The sequence below is a fragment of the Lacerta agilis genome, chromosome 17 (assembly GCF_009819535.1).
Source record: "Lacerta agilis isolate rLacAgi1 chromosome 17, rLacAgi1.pri, whole genome shotgun sequence".
Taxonomy (NCBI): Eukaryota; Metazoa; Chordata; class Lepidosauria; order Squamata; family Lacertidae; genus Lacerta; species Lacerta agilis.
In genome coordinates this window covers 14,226,131-14,243,988 of record NC_046328.1, presented here as the reverse complement: position 1 = coordinate 14,243,988, position 17,858 = coordinate 14,226,131, and the positions used below count along the sequence as shown (strand labels likewise).

At 47.7% G+C, this 17,858-nt stretch overlaps 2 protein-coding genes across 5 annotated transcripts; one reads left to right on the top strand and one right to left on the bottom strand.

Moving 5' to 3' along the window:
- Window positions 1–1,467: 1,467 nt before the first annotated feature.
- On the top strand, window positions 1,468–8,200 carry LOC117039078 (splicing factor ESS-2 homolog). Its single transcript, XM_033136112.1, has 6 exons — window positions 1,468–1,505; window positions 1,674–1,886; window positions 5,273–5,352; window positions 5,914–6,023; window positions 7,238–7,353; window positions 7,843–8,200. Exons 1-6 carry the CDS (start codon window positions 1,468–1,470, stop codon window positions 8,183–8,185), a joined length of 900 nt encoding a protein of 299 aa, XP_032992003.1. The 3' UTR covers window positions 8,186–8,200.
- Window positions 8,201–9,149: 949 nt separating this feature from the next.
- Window positions 9,150–17,595, bottom strand: GUCD1 (guanylyl cyclase domain containing 1). Of its 4 annotated transcripts, none has more exons than XM_033174431.1 (6): window positions 17,487–17,595; window positions 14,978–15,062; window positions 13,076–13,241; window positions 11,886–11,977; window positions 11,321–11,562; window positions 9,150–10,994 (listed from the first exon to the last, which is right to left on the bottom strand). In XM_033174431.1, the coding sequence occupies exons 1-6, from the start codon at window positions 17,524–17,526 to the stop codon at window positions 10,903–10,905; spliced, it is 717 nt and encodes a 238-aa protein (XP_033030322.1). In that variant the 5' UTR covers window positions 17,527–17,595; the 3' UTR covers window positions 9,150–10,902. The 4 variants fall into 4 exon arrangements, with proteins under 4 accessions (XP_033030322.1, XP_033030323.1, XP_033030321.1 ...); XM_033174432.1 differs by having other exon boundaries at window positions 13,133–13,241; window positions 14,978–15,139; window positions 17,487–17,587; XM_033174430.1 differs by having other exon boundaries at window positions 14,978–15,139; window positions 17,487–17,585.
- Window positions 17,596–17,858: the final 263 nt, after the last annotated feature.

The following is a 17,858-nucleotide window of genomic DNA, read 5'->3' as shown; positions in this document are numbered from 1 at the left end:
CCATGAAAACACATTTGAATTTTCAGGCAGACAGAAGAATTCAAGACGGATAAAATAAAGCACTTCAAGCAGCACAGTTAAACTGTGGAACTGGCTCCCAGGAAGAAGGCTACCAATGACAACTTTTGCTTCTGTATGCTTCAGAATCCCAGTTGCTGGAAAGCCACAAGATGGAAAATTGCTTATGCGCTTGGTGGCTGTTGTGAGCACAAGATGCTATTTGTTAAGTTTTCTGTTTTACAATTTAAAACACTCATTTTATATCCTTAAGATGTCAATGACTTCCCTTCTTTTTCCATGGTTCATTTTACATACCATAAATCCCTGCATCTTTTGCAAAAAACTATTTTGTTGTTCAGTCGTTCAGTCGTGTCCGACACTTCGTGACCCCATGGACCAGAGCATGCCAGGCACGCCTGTCTTTCACTGCCTCCTGCAGTTTGGCCCAACTCATGCTAGTCGCTTCAAGAACACTGTCCAAAACTATACCATTCAGTAATTCCATTATTTGGAATTTTTATTTATTTATTATTAAATATTTTTCTTTTGCTTCATGGGGGGAGGAAATGATGACAATGTACAATGCAGAAAATATTGCATTAATTAATAGCGACATTTTTATTGTCATTCTGCAGCTGTGTTGCATAATCAAACTCGTTAAAACCAAAGAAGTAGGCTACACCTCCCAACTTTGGAGATATTTTCACCCTTGTAATAAGCACCATTCCCACATAATGGCAGGCCTTTATATGAATGAGGGGCAGTTATCATGAATTCCATGTATTAGTGCAAACCCCGCTTTGGGATTTATTGGAATAAAAAGCAGCAGAGAAATAGAATCAATCAATCAATCAGGGTGAGGGGTGTGGCCTGGGGAGATTTTAGAGGGCTGGGCAGAGAGACTTGGAGGGCCACATTCGATCCCAATTGGACCCCAAGTGGCGCCAAAGACATACTACGCCAACCCTGCAATGCAGACCAGCTGAACCAAGCAGAGCCGCACTTCGGCTTCCAAACAGACCCGGAAGCTTCAGCTGTTTGGTAACATCTAAAGGCTTAAAGAAGGCTGATCGCCGTAGAATTGATGCTTTTGAATTATGGTGCTGGAGGAGACTCTTGAGAGTCCCGTGGACTGCAAGAAGATCAAACCTATCCATTCTCAAAGAAATCAGCCCTGAGTACTCACTAGAAGGACAGATCCTGAAGTTGAGGCTCCAGTACTTTGGCCACCTCATGAGAAGAGAAGAATCCCTAGAAAAGACCCTGATGTTGGGAAAGATGGAGGGCACAAGGAGAAGGGGACGACAGAGGATGAGATGGCTGGACAGTGTTCTCGAAGCTACTGACATGAGTTTGGCCAAACTGCGAGAGGCAGTGAAGGATAGGCGTGCCTGGCGTACTCTGGTCCATGGGGTCACGAAGAGTCGGACACGACTGAACGACTGAACAACAAAGGCTTACACCTCTATGGCGACGGATGGAGCGAGGCGTGGTTTCCTGACTCGGTAATTTTCCCTTCACAGAGACTGCAAATACCGAAAGCCATTGCGGTTCTCCACGCCCTTTCCCGTGGGGAGGGGAGGAAAATAGGGGTGGGATATAGCTTCCGGGCGTCGGGGTCGCTGTTTCTGGAAGCGAAGGCGTGTCGCTCTGTGGGGCCTCTGCGTGCGAAGGACCCCCGGGCGCGTTGCTAAGGGCGACCGAAGTGCCGTTGCTGGGATTTTCTGTGCCTGGCGGGAGAGATGGGCGAGCCGGGCCCCGCCGCCGCCTCGGCAAGAGCCCGTGGCTGTTGGGAAGGAGGCGGCCCAGAAGGGCAGCAAGAGGGTCCTAGACGAGGAGAGCTACATCCAGGCGAGCGAGGGGAATGGGAGCGGGGGTCTGGCGGGGTGAGGGGGTCCGGTGAGAGCGGGGGGGGGGTCTGGCAGGGTAGGGGGTCCGTGGGAGTGGGTGGGGTCTGGCGGGGTTGGGGGTCCGGTGGGAGTGGGTGGGGTCTGGCGGGGTTGGGGGTCCGGTGGGAGTGGGTGGGGTCTGGCGGCGTGGGGGGTCCGGTGGGAGAGGGGGTGTCTGGCGGGGCCTTTCCTCGTATTTGGTGTTTGGAGAGACAGTGTGGTGCTGTGCGGCGTGGCAGGGTGGATTTGATTTAAATCAAACTGATTTAAATCACGACTTAAATCACTAGTCAGTAAGACTCAGGGTGGATTTAAATAAAAAAATTCCGATTTAAATAAAAAAATTCCGATTTAAATAAAAAAATCATTTTTTTTATTTAAATCCACCCTGAGCCTTACTGACTAGTGATTTAAATTGTGATCAGTTTGATTTAAATCAAATCCACCCTGCGGCGTGGTATTGCTGATTGATTGATTGTAGTGTGTGCTATTGGGTTTTTATTTTTATCATGTATTTTGTGGTTTTATATCTTGTTTTTATCCTGTGAATTGCCCCGAGACCCCCGTTGTAGTGCAGTACAGTACTGTATATAAATTCAATAAATAATAGATACATACACTAGACTAGAGGGCAGTAAGGAAGGCAGCGTTGCAGAGCAACTGACAGACTTGGACCTTCAGGTGTTGGCTTGCTTTAGAAGCAGTATCCTGCACATATTTCTTTAGAAGATAAATAAGTAAATGTGGGTGATGCCAACAGACAGACCTTATAAGGTTGTAAGTCTACTCGTAATGATGGCTCTTTTCTATATCCACTGGTGACAGCGGTTACATTAATTTAGGCCAGCTGAGTTTTGGATCAAAACCTTTTTTTCTTGGGGTGCAAAACAAGGCATTCATTTGTTGATTTTATTGAATTTATATGCCGTCCTATACCTGCAGGTCTCAGGGTGGTTTTTTGGGTACCTTGTAAGATGGAATACATTGCTAAGGTGTCACAGCACATGGGTTGAAGGTTTGACAGGCCTGGGCCAGCAGGCCACTTTACTTAAGCTAAATTTCTGAGGATCCTGCCACGCAGACCACAAAATTATATTATGTGTTCCTTTAATTTTTTTAAAATTTCCTCCTACCCTGAAACATTGTTAATTTGGCGTCTTAACAGAGCCTGGAGAAAATCATCCAAAGGGATTTTCCCCCCCCGACATTGAGAAATTGAGTGCTCAGAAGGACTATATAGATACTGAAGAAAGTGGTGATTTGGAGAAAATGAGTCAGATAGCCATCAAATTTGGCTCTTCCTTGGGGAGAACTTCCAAAGACACCCCTGCACCATTTTAAAAATCATTGATTTTTATCCACCCTGCTTCTGTCACTCTCCAGTAGCTGCCACTACTCACTGACTTCCCTATGCCTTTCTTGAGGGACAGAGAGACCCCTCTGGCTGACTCCTGGGATTTGGAGATGAAAACCCCTAACTGGAGGGTTGGCACCTGCACCTTTTGGGGCTTTCCCCCTCCCAGGACCCTTCTTAAGGCACTGGTAGTGGGCAGAGCAGGGGAGACTCTGTGGTCACAGCACCAGACTGGGATTTTAAACAAATAACAAATATTTTCTTGACTATCTACAAGTAACAGGATTTTAAACACAAAAGGCACTTTAAATTAATCACAGAAAATGAAAACACCACCGGGCACAAATAAAATAAGACAAAACGCAGTTCCTCTGACCCTGAAACTAACCCCTATACTTATTTTCCCTCAGGATGAGGTCCAGTTACCAACCTGCAGCCTGGCCTCCAGTCCTCTACAGGTAGTTCTGGATCCCTCCAAGGATCCCTTCCCACTGCTGCCTTCCCTGGTCCCCAAGGCCACTCTCTGCCGCCAAGGAGGAGAGAAGGAACAGAAGAGACTTGGAAGAACTTGCTTGTCTGGTCTATCTGCCCCAGGTGGCCCGCCACTTGCACTGTCCCACTGATGAAACTACAGTAGTTACCACTACTGAGCTGACCCTGGACCTGACCCTGACCCTGCAGGTCTCTGCTGTTAGCAGAAGAAGGAGGTTCCACCAAATACAGGAGCAAAACAGGGGTCAGTAGACCATGATCGTAATTGTTGCGCAACAGGTCCCCACAAAGAGTAAGAACCCTGAACGTGGGTTACAAGCTCCCTACCAGAATACATGCCCAGAACCACCATTGTTACATCACTGATACATCATCACCATGTCACAAGGAGGGAGGGGAGTTGTGAGGTTACACAAGTTGAACAACTTTCTAACTGTCATAACCCCAGAAGAGTCCCTGGCCGGGGCAGGAAAATCCCAGAAGAGTCCTCGGCCGGGGCAAGAAAAAACCCCAGAAGAGTCCCTGGCCGGGGCAGGAAAACCCCAGAAGAGTCCCTGGCCGGGACAGAAAACAAAACCCAGAAGAGTCCTCGGCCGGGGCAAGAAAAAACCCCAGAAGAGTCCCTGGCCGGGGCAGGAAAACCCCAGAAGAGTCCCTGGCCGGGACAGAAAACAAAACCCAGAAGAGTCCTCGGCCGGGGCAAGAAAAAACCCCAGAAGAGTCCCTGGCTGGGGCAGGAAAATCCCAGAAGAGTCCTCGGCCGGGGCACAACCCCCCCCCAAAAACCCAGAAGCACCCCAGGCTGGGGCAGGAAACCCCCCCCCCCCCCGAAGAGTCCTCGGCCAGGGCACAACCCCCCCCCCCAAACCCAGAAAAGTCCCCGGCCGGGGCAGGAAAAAAACAGCAGAAAAAACTACAGAGGAAGGTAAGAAATTCTCATTTTGCTACTTTAGGTTGTTCTATATGTTGCTGTTTGGTTTCAGAGCTGAAAAGTCTGTTCTTAGCATATCTTTGACTAAGTTGCAAAAGGGCCATGTAAATGAATACAAGAACCTCAAATCTGGCTCAGAAACATTAAACCACAATTCCTTGTCTGGATTACAGAAAAAGCTAGGTTTAAGTAAAACCTATGAGTAAATGCTTTTGAAGTCCCTCTGCCAGCCACCGAGAGGGGGAGTGTGTGATCCGAAGGATTGTTGTGGATTTTCCTTGCTTATGTGCAGCGTGCTAAATCTTGGTTTAGCATCAGGTGTCAATATGACCAGTGAAGTATATGGCCAAACATTATAAAATACGTAATCAAATGATCAAGTATCAGTTTTATTTTTACTGAAGGTGGGGAGAGGGGAGCTTGATGCATGATCATCAAGAGTTAAAGAGTTAAAGAGTGAGAGCCTATGTACTAGATGGTTCAGGATTAAGTGGTATAAATATTTAAAACAATTTTAAAAAAGATTATAGAATGTTAAGCAAGCTTTTTGAATCTGTGTAAGCAATTGTTACCAAACTTTTCTTTTTTTCCCTTTGTGAAATCTAGTACAAGCAGGGTAAAGTCGGTCCTGGAATCTCCAAAGGTCAATGGATATGGAATTGTGGCCACGCCCTCCCCAGCTCCCGGTAAGAAGAGGCGGGCGGGGAATAGCGAGAATGGTGTTGTAGAAAAATAAATTAGCTTGCAGTTAGAGAAGGCAAAACTGATATTTTATTAGCAAATGTGACTGAATGCTTAGCCCCCGGAGTTCGCAAAACCTTGTTCGTTGGGAAAGGGCAGTTTCAGCCACAGGAGCTAATTCTGCAGGGTTATGGGGAAGAAAGCATAGCTTTCTAACAGGCTGAAGCAAGGGGATGGCTCATGGAGTAAATAATTACATTGTGATTCCTGGCATTGGATAGTAATACTGAGCACATAGTGGAGAGAGTGTTTGTGGGCAGTCAGCTGGGGTATGGAGAGGAAAGGGTGCCTGTCCCTTTAACTCTTTATTACTGACCCACTTAGCTAGGGTCAGGCTGCATAGCGATTGAGAAGCCACGATTTGGCCGCCCCCAAAAAAGGAAGGTCTTGTGGATTTAATTGAAGGCCACCACAACCACACTTCAAGCTATAACTGACAATATTTAAGCAAAGAGCCTGCTGTCAGTCCATCTCATTAGACTTAACTTCTGAAACTCTATTTATAGGTGTGAACGACTCCCCTCTTATGACGTGGGGTGAGATTGAAAGCACCCCTTTGAGGTTAGAAGGCTCAGACACACCGTATGTAGACAGGACGCCTGGACCAGCCTTCAAGGTATTTAAAGGGCGAGTTTCTCAGAACATTGTCTGCTGTGCAAACTGAGTGGAGCCTGGCTGCACAAATGAGGTTGTGGCTTTCGACTGGGGTGGGGGGGGAGTTGGCTCAAATAGGATGCCAGGTACTGCAGTTGCCACTTGGGCACAGGAAACATCTGTTCTAGCCTTGGGCATATTAAAGCCCAGAGCTGACTTTCTCTGTGTGTGCACCAGTAGCCAGCGGGAACAAAGTGACAAAGGCAGTGGGGAATTAACTCATGGGTCTTCTCCTGCTGCCCACTTCCTATGGTGAAGGTAAGGGAATCTTGGTGCCTGGTGTTTCTTTTCCCTGTTTCAATCCCATCACCCACTGCAGAGTCATCTGGGCCCAAAGGCTTTAGAGCTCTTCTGCTGCCTTTGCAGTACACCTGCATTTGCTGTGATAAGTGGGTAAAAAGGTGAAGAAGAAATGAGCGTCTCTTAGCAGTCAAAATTGCATGCAGTGGGAGGGCATTGATGGACAGCAGTTATTATTAAAGCTATTCAGCACATCCTTCCAGCACATCCAAGTTTAGAGATCTGTGTCTCATCTTTGCACTTGAAGAGTCTTTTCTGTAAAAAAAAAAACAACAAAAACCCACCAGTATACTTCTTGCAAAAGCAAAGCAGCTCTAAGAAGGTGGCTCAGATAGAGGGTGTTTCAGTTTTATACTCTTGGGTATTTTTGCAGTTAGGTGAGAAGGGTTGTGTGTGCAGCTTTCTGTTTCCACTTCAGAGCGACGTATTAAGTTCTCTCACCACCATGTACTTGCCCAGTTGCCTGGGAGGTAGGTCAGGCTGAGAGATGGTGACCAACCTCAGATCACCCAGTGAGCTTTGTCTCATACCTGGAATTATCACCCAGGTCTCTCTGAACCAATCCATTACTCTAGCCCAGGGGTAGCTGACATGATGCCCTCTGGATGGTGGACTCCAACTCCCATAAGTCCTAAAAGCATAACTCAGTAGTTGAGGATGATGGGAGTTGAAGTCAGGCAGCATCTAGGAAATGTTCAATGCAGGGATCACCTGGAAATGTTCAATGCAGGGATGGGAGGTGGAATCTAATAACATCCATAGGTTCCCCACCTCTGGCTACATTGCTTTCATAGCAAAAGCACAAGTGAGCAATGAACCTATGGCTGGAAAGATGAGTTTCTCATGTAGCACTGGTAATCCCTGGTCTTTTCCCAGATCCTGGAGCCTGGTCGCAGAGAGAGGCTAGGGCTTAAGATGGCCAACGAGGCAGCTGCCAAGAACCGAGCAAAAAAGCAGGAAGCTTTAAGAAGAGTCACGGAGAACCTCGCCAGGTGAGACTTTGCTAAAATCAGGGGCCTCTTTCCCAAAAATCTAACTGCAGCATTCAAGAGGGAAAACACACTGGGGGGAGAACAGGAAGACTTGGCATTTTTAGAGCGCCAAAATGGCTGACCTGAATTTTGGCTGTTGGTTTTTAGAAGCAAAGAAATTGGATGTCGTAGCTTAGTGGTAGATACTGAATGCTCTGCTTCATCTGTTATTCAGATACCTTTTTGGTAGCCAGGGCTATGTCTGGGAGGTAAACAATCCTCTTTTCTGGGTACTGTGTGAATTGTAGCTCTGTGAGGGGAATAGGGGTCTCCTAACAACCCTCAGCAGCCTCTAGAGGAAGCCATGACTGTTTAAAGCGGTGCCACGATGCTTCTACATGGATATTACAGATAGAGCCTTACCTAGTCACAACCAAACAGTGCAAGTCATCTCTTATCTAAAATTATCATTATTTTTATTTTTAAAAACCCATGTGTTTCTTCTTCTAGTCTTATTCCCAAAGGACTAAACCCAGCGATGTCACCAGCCATGCAGCGCTTAGTAAACAGGACTGCCAGCAAATTCACAGACAAAGCCCTCCGAGCCAGCTACACCTCATCCCCTGCGCACCTGAGCACACCTGGCTACAAGACCCCAGCAGGTGGGCCGCAGACACCAACTGTCACCACTAAAATCGAGAGAAAAGAGAGAAAGGTGGAGAGAGTGGAGGAAGGCGAAGAAAGGTGGAGAGCAGGTGGGACGGAAAAGCAGAGAAAAGGGGAGACCTGGAGGGACGGAAAGGAAAATAGCAGTGACTCTGCCGGGCGAAAACGTGAAGTAACATATAAGTAAGTAAACATAGGAAAGAACAAAAGGAGCCACCTATATTGCAGCATAAACCATGGGCATACAATACAATTGAGCCCGAAACGTGGAAGATATAGAAATTCTGTGTAGAAGTTGCGAAATCTGGAAAGCAAAGATAAAGAGATGGAAGGAGAGAGTCTGGTAAAGTTCAAAGGAGATAGAGAAAGGGAGAAAGTGAAAGGAGTGCAGAAAATGGCGGAGGGCTTCTAGCTGGAATGACCGAGCAAAACAAGGGAACAAAGAACCCGGAAGCTACAAAACAAATTTTGGGAAATGATTTACAAAGAATTAAAGAAGATGCTTAAATATTCCTTTAAGAAAAATCTGGAACTAATTCTGTTGGGAATGCTAGACGGTGACATCCAAGCTAAAGATAGATGCATATTAATGTACGCAACACCAGCAGCCAGACTCCACATAGCAAAAAATTGGAAAGGCGAAAGAAAACCAGTAAAGAAGATTGGCAAACTAAAATGATATCATACTATAATTTGGCAACAAAAATAGGCGGAATCAAAGGAATAAGTGAAGAAAGAATAGATAAAGATTGGAAACCGTTTAAGGATTATATAATAAGTTATGTAGAAAAAGCTGATCTCTTGGCAGATTTGTGAAGGCTCAAACAGATAAATGTGGGAAAGGGAAGAATTACAGATACTGGTTTTCACAAAAACAAAGAGCCAAAAAGCGCAATACAGGAAAGGCTGGAAGCCATCATGGGGTGGTGGGGGAAATAATTGTTTTTGTTTTTTCCTTTTTCGTTTATGTATTCTACTTTTGATGTACCGGTATGTTTTCCTTTTTTAACCATTGTGCAGTCGGTCCCCTCCCCCATCTTTTGCAAAAAAGACATCAATAAAATTTATTTATTTTTTTAAAAAAGACACATCACTCATAACTCTCTGCCCCACAATAAGACCTCACAGTACTTTAAATGAAACACAAAGTGGATATTACAATATCAAAGTTTATTTTTGACCAGCAGGGAAGCCATGTACACCCCTGAGTTGAATCCAAAAACATGAGTGCAGTGTGATGAGGTAGAACAGTCTGGACTCAGGCTAGAATCATCCTGAACTGCAGCCAAGAGAAATTTCCCTGCCTCCAATTATATCAACAGTTCTGAGCCAAGCCGCTGGGTTGTCTTGGAAGTCTTCAAGCAATCTTGTTATCAACACAATCCCGGCCTGAAATTGCAGCTTTCGAACATGTTAACAAAATTTCCCTCCCTGCCCAGACTTTGGAGTTATGCTCCTGCTAGCTGCACTTGCTTTAGCAAGTAGTTCAGGTCTGCTTTCTAGGGCCAAATGGATCTGACCCAAACATAGGTTGTTATCTTAAAACACTAGCATTAAGCCTGAGGCTATGAAGAGCTGTCACCAGTTCTTGCTAGAGAGTGCTGGTGATGGCGGATACTCTGTGTTCAGAGTATCTCCTGGCTGACAGCCGTTTGCAACTGATGTGTTAAACAAAGGTTAATTGTGCTGGATTGGGGCCAAAGTTATCAAGAGATTCTGCTCAATCTTGTACTTTTAAAACCTTTAATTTCTTTAGAGAGGACCTAGTACAATCACGATTTGGCAGCCCCTCACTAAAAAAGAACGCTTAACATGACAGGAATTAAACTGAGATTATCTGAAAACAAACCGATGGTATGCAAAGAACTGATTCATCCAACCATTTTGGAGGGTCTGCAGTTACAACTGCAATGCCTTTTAATTCCCTGCTTTCAGAAGGAACGGCTTGACCTCATGAAAAAGGTCCTGGCTACCAGAAACCCTTCATGCGTCAAAAGCAGCTGTGAGAATCTACACATTGTGGTTTGCAGGCGATGCAGGTATACGTATGTGGACTACGTCCTCTTGTTGCTCCTTCTCCCAATATCCAATAATCCTAGGCTGTTTATGTTATTCTGTTCCCTGATTATGAGATGCCCAAACTGGGTGAAAGGTCAGCACTTACAGTAAAGAAAGGAGGACTGACTCTTGTCCCTTTCTGTGTTGAACTTCTCTTGGGCAGGGGGAATTCATGAATTTGGCGTGGAAGTGAATACTAAGACTTTCGTTCCTGTCAAAAGGGGCCAACAGGAAAAAGAAGTCCAAGTCTGCATTTGAAAACTTCTCAAAATGTGCAAATTTTAAAAATACACACATATATTTAAATATTACAGTCGCTATACACAAGCTATTTTCATCTTCATTATCATCATCAAAACTAAAAAGATGGCAACAGGACCGCCATGCTGCTCTCTGTAGGTTTAGAGACAGGGCAGGGCAGATTTCACGCTTGCAGGATCTACTTTTTATTTCCAAATAGAGCCTGGAGGCCGACCAACTGGAGCCAGATGTAAAAACCCACTCCTGGCCTTTTGAGTCTTTCACATTGCTGCGATTACAAAATTGGGAGTCTCTGACATCCTTCTTGATCTACTGCAAAACACCCAGAGATCTATGAGTAGATCCCAATCTAAAACGTATTTATTTCAGCCAATTTAGAGCCTGCTTTTCTGGATACATTTCCCCGCCCCCCAAGGTGGCACACAACAAAACAATATAATACCAGTTTAGATCCTGGTCTAAAGTATCCCTTCTTTGTGGTCCTGCTGCAGTCTGGGAGCAAAGTCTCTTGCAGCCCTGAGATAAGGCTGCTGCTGTTGCAAGCTGGCCAGTGACGGACGTGGAAGCCCTGGCAGCTCCAAGAGGTCAGCTGTCTCTGTAAACAAACAGGATGTCCTCATCGGTGCCATAACTGGTTCTTGCTTCCTCAAAGTTATTGATGCTGGTTCGGCATGTTCCTATGGGGCAGGACCAAAATGGGATCAGAGGGGGCCAAGGGGTTAAGGCTCTGCTGGAAGGAAGGCAGGGCCATTGACTCAACAGCCCCAACCCCCCCACCTCCACCCCCCCGCCCCCCTGCGCAGTCATGGCCTTGCTGCAGAGACAAAAGACAAGACAGACCCACCAGGCATGGCTCATGCTCCTGAGGCACGAGCCAGGAAATGGCTATGACAACATCAACCCAGAATATTGTACAATGTTGCAGAGAGGAATGAGTTAACATGCCACAGTTGTCCGGTTACCACACTTCCACTATTTGAAATAAAGGGTGGTGGCTACTCACGGTCAGCATAGGCAGGATTGTTGTAATAAATACTCCCTGAGGCTTTGCTGTAGCCACACAAGACAACGAAATGGCCCTGGTAGTCAGGACTTCTGCAGAAGCACTTCTGGCCGGTTGGGAGAAAGCAACAATATTTGACCGGGTTGGAGCAGAGGTCACAGAGCAGCAGGACGGCGTTGACCAGCACAATGGCCACATGGCCTTGGGCAAGGTGATCCTGGATGTCCCGGACAGTCACTGTGCTGTAGAGGAGAACAGATGGAGAAGTCAGTCCACTGGGGTCTCTTAGGGATATCTTAACAAGGAAGACACCAACTCTATCAGGACTGGAGGTTTAGAACAAGTCACTAGGTCCACAGCTCATTTGGACATGATGGCTGCTTGCAGCAGCCTTCCCCAACCTGTTGCTCTCCAGATGTGTTGGATCCCATCATCCTATGGCTGGGGCTGATGTGAGTTGTAGCCCAAAGCATCTGGAGGAGACCCGGTTGGTGAACAGCTGCGTAAAGAAGTCGATGGGATGGGGAGATAAACCTCGACCGAGAGAGAGAGAGAGAGAGCTCACCGTTTCTCTACCAGCACTTTACAGGCTTTGGATTGTGCAAACAGCTGGTTGACTCGGTTCTCCTCTGTGTCAAAGTGTTTCCTGTAGAACGACTGAAGGAGGAAGAGGACAAGCCTGGTCAGAACAGATTCCTCTCAGGGTAAGAAACCTAAGAGCATAAGAAGAGGCCAGCTGGATCAGGCCAATGGCCCAACTGGTCCAGCATTCTGTTCTCACAGTGGCCAACCAGATGCCTGTAGGAAACCCACTAGCAGGGCCCAAGCACAAAAGCACTCCTGTGGTTTCTAGCAATGGATTCAGAGGAATGCTACCTGCCACACTGGAACAAATGCATAGCCATCATGGCTAGTAGCCATGGATAACCCTCCTCCTTGAATTTGTCAAATCCTCTTCTAAAGTCATCTAGATTGGTGGCCACCAGTTTAACTATGTGCTGCATGGATAGGTTTTCTTTTTTCTTTTCTTGGTCCTGAATCTTCCAACATTAGATGTCCACAGATTCTAGTGTTAGAGAGAGCAGAACTTTTCTTCATCCTATGCATAATTTTATAAAACGTCCATGGTGTTGCTTCTGACTTGCCTCTTTTCTAAACTAAAATGCTCCCCAAATGGCAATGTTTCTCATTTGGGTGGGTGGGTGTCACTCCACCTCATTGCCTGCCCTCTTCTGGACCTTTGTCAACTCTACAATATCCTTTTTGAGGTAAGTCAGCCAGAACTGTACACAGCAACCTAGAGAAAGGGCTTCCCAGGTCCCAGGTACAGCTTGCAAGAGAGTCCCCCTTGGACTGAGGAAGCAGGGCAAAGCTCACAGTCGGAGAGCAATGCAAAAGAACATCTGAAACATCATCTGGAAAATTAACATGGATTCTGTCCCGTTAAAAAAACCAAAAAAGCAATCTAGCACTTGCCTTTTCCAGACATGAACAAAGCACCAAATAAAAACAGTGAGTAAAAACAATTAAACAAAAATCACAATCTAATTAAAAGGCACAAGTTATCATAAAATGCCATTGGGTACCTTGAGAAGCCTGTATGTCAAGCTCCAAAAGTCAAACATGCTGGAAAGGTTCATGAGTGCCAAAACACAAACGTATCATCATAATCATCATCATTCTTAGAGAAGGAATGAATTCCTGCCCTCCAGACTTGGCCAAAGCACCAACATCTGAGTGAACCAGGAAGCTGACCTGGTTCTTGTAGCCCTTGTCCACCCCCAGGGTCTGTGTGCAGAAACGATGCTTCACCCCAAAATGACGCATCAGGTAGGCCAAATCGATGGTCCAGATGCTCTCCGTCATCTGGAGGTCCTGGATGGCTTTCTGGAACTCGTCGTCATTCAGGAGGTTCAGGTACCTGGGACGAAACCAGAGGAAGTGGTGATGGTGAAGAAGAGGGATCAGGGGAGAACAGAGCGCAGCTTATAACGTGTCGCCTGACAGAAGGGAATCTGGACGCTACAGGGCCTGCCTGCACAATGGACAAACTTCAGAGCAAGAGAAAGGGATGGAGAATGTCCCCCCGGATTCTGTTTCAGAGATGAAACAATGGTTTCCTTTTGTGAGTTGGCTCATATTTAGAGGCCATATCAGCATACTGGGAAAAAGACCCTCTTCTAGCTGTTTCAAGCAGATTTGTTAATGACAGTGGTGGGGTCAGAGATGATGCGAGCTGCAGTTAAGCAACCTCTGGAGGGCCACAGAATCCACCTCCATCCCCATTTCTGCAAATACAGCAGGTCCCATATAAGAAGGCCTGGAATCTACAGTTTAAATGTTCTCACAACAGGCCAGAATTTGAAAGGAAGAAGGGAAGGAACTTGATAGGCGTCCAATGGAGAAGTCCCTTGGAAACCAACGATGTGGTCTGGTCCAGGCGTAAGGAGATAGGAGGGAAGGTTTTGTGGGCTTGCCTACTCTCTCCCACCACCCCCTTCCTAAGATTTGCTTTGCCCTTTACATCTCTTTTTGGGCTAACTAAATTCAGGTATCTAAGACTGCATTGTAAAGTTAGTCTGAAGCTGTTCTGCAAACTCTGGTTCCTGGCAATCCTGGCTAGCTCTCAACACAGCTCTAATAAGGGTGTTAGTAATACTAAGTTTTGGTTAAACAATGGAGGCATTCGTGCACAACACAGGGAAAGGGAGAGGAGGAGATGAGCTGACAGCACATTCCCAGTCTCCAAACCAGGGTAATGCCTGAGCCAGACCTGTGCAGAGGCAGATAGCACAGACACAGAAAAAGGAGGTGTTTTGGGGAGAGAGGCAGCTCATTCATGGGATGATGGGAAGGGGCCACAATAGAGGAGAAATCACTGACATTCCATCATGAACAGAGGAGTGGGGGAGAGAAAGGCTTGGATCCACAGGGCAGGAAGTTTCCAAAATTCAGTTTGGCACAGGAAGGAGGGGGGAGGGGGAGTTACAGTAGTCAAGATGGGAAATTACCAGCGGGCAGGCTAGCGTCTTGGCAGAAGGGATGGAGAGAAATGAAAATCTTCTGCTTCATATCTACTAAGTGGCCCTCTAAAGAGGCATTTCACTCTCCTGCACCTAAAGCTCGTGTTCCTCTGTGGAAGGAAAGACGAGTTCAGCAGGAAAAGAAAAAGAAAAAAGCCCGAGAGCCAGCAGGCAGCACAGCAGAGGCAGATGGAAAATCATAGTGGCCGTTATTCATGGAACACAAAAGGCAAGGTGGCTTCTATGGGAGTCACACAAGAGCACGGCAACAGACTCAAAACACGCGGAGGAAAAACCTGCCAGTTGCTGGCAATTACTTGAAAAGGAAGTCAGCTGAGTGGCCCAGTCAAGAGTGTCTTCTATTGGGCCAACCAGAGTTCTTACATTATGAATATAACAGCCTTTGTACCCATTCTCTGCCACAGTCAGACATAAATGCCGTTTCCTCCGCAGTTCCTTTTCTTGTGCTTGAGGAGCTACTGCTGTGGTCAGTTGTGCTGCACTCACTGGAGGGCCAAGGCAGTTGGGTAAGGTCTAGGGACCTTCCCACCCTGGAAGCAACTTGTTGCAAAGTGCCACCAGCCACCTCGCCTCCTTCCCCACCCCCAATAAGCCCCCACCAAAATGGACTTACTGCAGAACCATCCTGGAGCAAGCCAGCCCACAGTCCCAGTGGTACAGCTGTTGAAGGATTGGAACGTCCAGCTGCACATTGTCCACTGCGGGAAAGAGGACACCACCATCAGGAAGACAGTATTTGGCACAACTAAGGTTCTTCTCTACATTCACACCCATCCTTTAACGGAAAAAATATATTACTTTGTTCCATGCGGAAGACATCAGTTTGCAACATTTTAAAACAACTCCAGGGGGTCTGGTTTCAGGAACCTGGGTCTCACAGTAATATACCATGGGATCATAACTGCCCCTGGATATATTGGACTAATTTATCAGTTCTGCACCAACACCATCTACCAAAACCACCTCCCAGTGGTGTAAACCAAAGATGGGAAACGTGTGGCCTTGCAGATGTTTGTCGTACCTAGCCCTGAACTGGTATAAGCCAGGGAGCTCTTGGGAGGATGAACCAGGCACCCCCACAGGATGAGGGCCTTGAGGAGCAGGCAGGGGCCCTGAAACCCAGTCTGAGGATCCCCTTGAAGGGGCTCTCTGGGTTGATACATGATGAAGAACCCCAGGAAGGTGCCTGCCCCCCAGCCTTTGAGAGAGAGACAGCACCAAAAGCTTGACCTCTAGGCCAAAGAAGAACACCACAGTATGCATCTATGGGTCTCCTTGTGTCTGGCGATCCCTGATGCTCGTTCACTGGCAGCAGCTGGGGCCAGAGTAGATAAGGTTCCCCCTCTTGAGCCTTCCAGCTGCTGGAAACAACACAGGTCTCTGGCTCCATTTTCCTATGTTGTACCTGGCCTGAACTTCCTGAGATAATGACCTTGGACTGCTGCCTAATTTCTTTTCTGGATTGCGTTTGGACCTAGGTTGAGTTTCTATGCATGACCTTGGTTTGTTTGGTTTGTGCTGTGCCTGAACTCAAGGGGAGTGCTTTAGTGAAGGTTTGTGTCTTCTGTAACTGGGAACGCCCCCCCCCCACCACCACAGAATGCATCTCCTGGAAGTGACAGCGTTGTGGACTACACCTCCCATAATCCCTGGCCAATGGCTATGCTGATCGAGATGGATGGGAGATGGAGTCTAAAAAAATCTGGAGCAGGATATTGTGAACAGCAAAGGATGTCACAGAGGTGTTGGTGAAAGACTTGGATATTTCTGGTCTTTACAGAGGCCAATAGCTCAGCACAATAATTTCTAAATCTTCCTGGCAATGAGCCCATCATCTCCTGGGTAAAAAAGCATCAACAGGGCCACCCACTTTTTGTGTTTGCAAACTCCTTGCCAGATCTGCCCTTAGCAATGTCTAGTCATCAGGACTCTTGCTCAATTGAGTCGTTGCTCTTTGGGGACAAAAGTCTGTGTTGACAGGTTACCAGGACTGAAGGTTCAGGAAAGGCCAGAGCCCCAGGACAGGGAGGGGACTCAGATGGCTTCCTTCCAAGCAACTGAGGCTGACTCAAGGGAGCCTTGAGGGAGGTCAGGACAGTTCTGGCCCTCTGGCTCTGGACATGCAGCACATTCTTTGAGGGTAGCCTGGTGTATTTAGGAAATAATAATAATACTGTATTTCAAAAGGACCAGGGTCAACACAATTGACATTTCAGCTGATCCAGTTTGAACAAGGGCAGCTCTCTTGCAGAAGCCTCCCCAGCCTGCTTTGCCTGATCTTCAGCCAGACTCCATTAGCAGCGAGAGACCTGTGACTCTTGCCAGCCGGCGGGATCAAGGCCCAAATTGCTTTGAGGGCTCTTTTTTAAAAAACAGTCAAGAAGTGTATTAATTTAATGAAGCATATAGCAAGTAAATTGCAACAGGGCTCAAAGTAATTGGGGTGTGTGTGTGTCCAGGGGAAGAGGTCATTGCTTGTCTCATGGTCCTAGTATAGAGGAATCTTTAGCGCTTCTGAAACTCTGCTTTCGGTCATGCAAAACGTGCTGGAAAATATGACAGCCGATGTGTGTTTCTAATGGAATGCTCCGATGGAGACAACTGGAATCCTGAACTCTTGAAAGTGGCCTAAATGCCATAAAGATATAAGTTTGCAGGAGCACTTCGGGCGGGCCCACTCCTCTCTGCCTTGAAGCCAACTTTGAGATTCTTGCTCTAAGGCCACCTTCCCACCGGAGTCCGCTGAGAAGGCCGATCACAGGAGCTGCTATGATTTCAGAAGCCCCGACATTAGCTGGAAATGATCCAAAGAGCCACCAACACCAATAGCATTAGTAGCTGCTGCTGCTTTAGGTCGGCTGTCACCGTACCCGGTGCAGACCGACCTGGGAGCGTCCGGCGGGGGTAGGGTGGGGTAAGCCAGCTCCGGACTGCGCAGCCCGACCCTAACCCCACACCCTGGATCAGGCTGCGCGACGGCAGAGGGACCCCTTTCTACTGGGCTCCGACGTGTTTCCTCGGAAGCAAGCCAGCCACCCGGCCCCCCACTCCCCAGCGCTCTGCACATGCTCGGGCGCCCCTTCCCAAGGCGGCAGGGCCGCCCACCCCACGAACTGACGGACCTGCGGGCGACTCGTGCGCGTCTTCCTTGGGGCTCTTCATGGTGACGAGGCGGGCGACGGGGAGCCGCTCACGGGCCAAGGGCGGCCGCGAAAGGGGCCGCGGGGCTCGGCAGGACGCGGGCCAGCATGGTTCCCTCGGCGGCGGCGACAACTATTCCTCCTCCTCTCGTCCCGGCGGAGGCGGAGCCCGCAAAGGCGGCCTAACGCCTGCCTCCCTCCGGGCCCGCCTCGTTCCTTTTGCGGTGGTCGCCGAGGAGCCTTCCCGCCGGCTCCAGCGGGGCCAGGGGTGAGGCCCAACAGGCACCGGGGCGGGAGGACGTGGGATAGAGCTCCCTTTCCCACCCCCAATGAACAACCAGGGGCGGCGGCGGA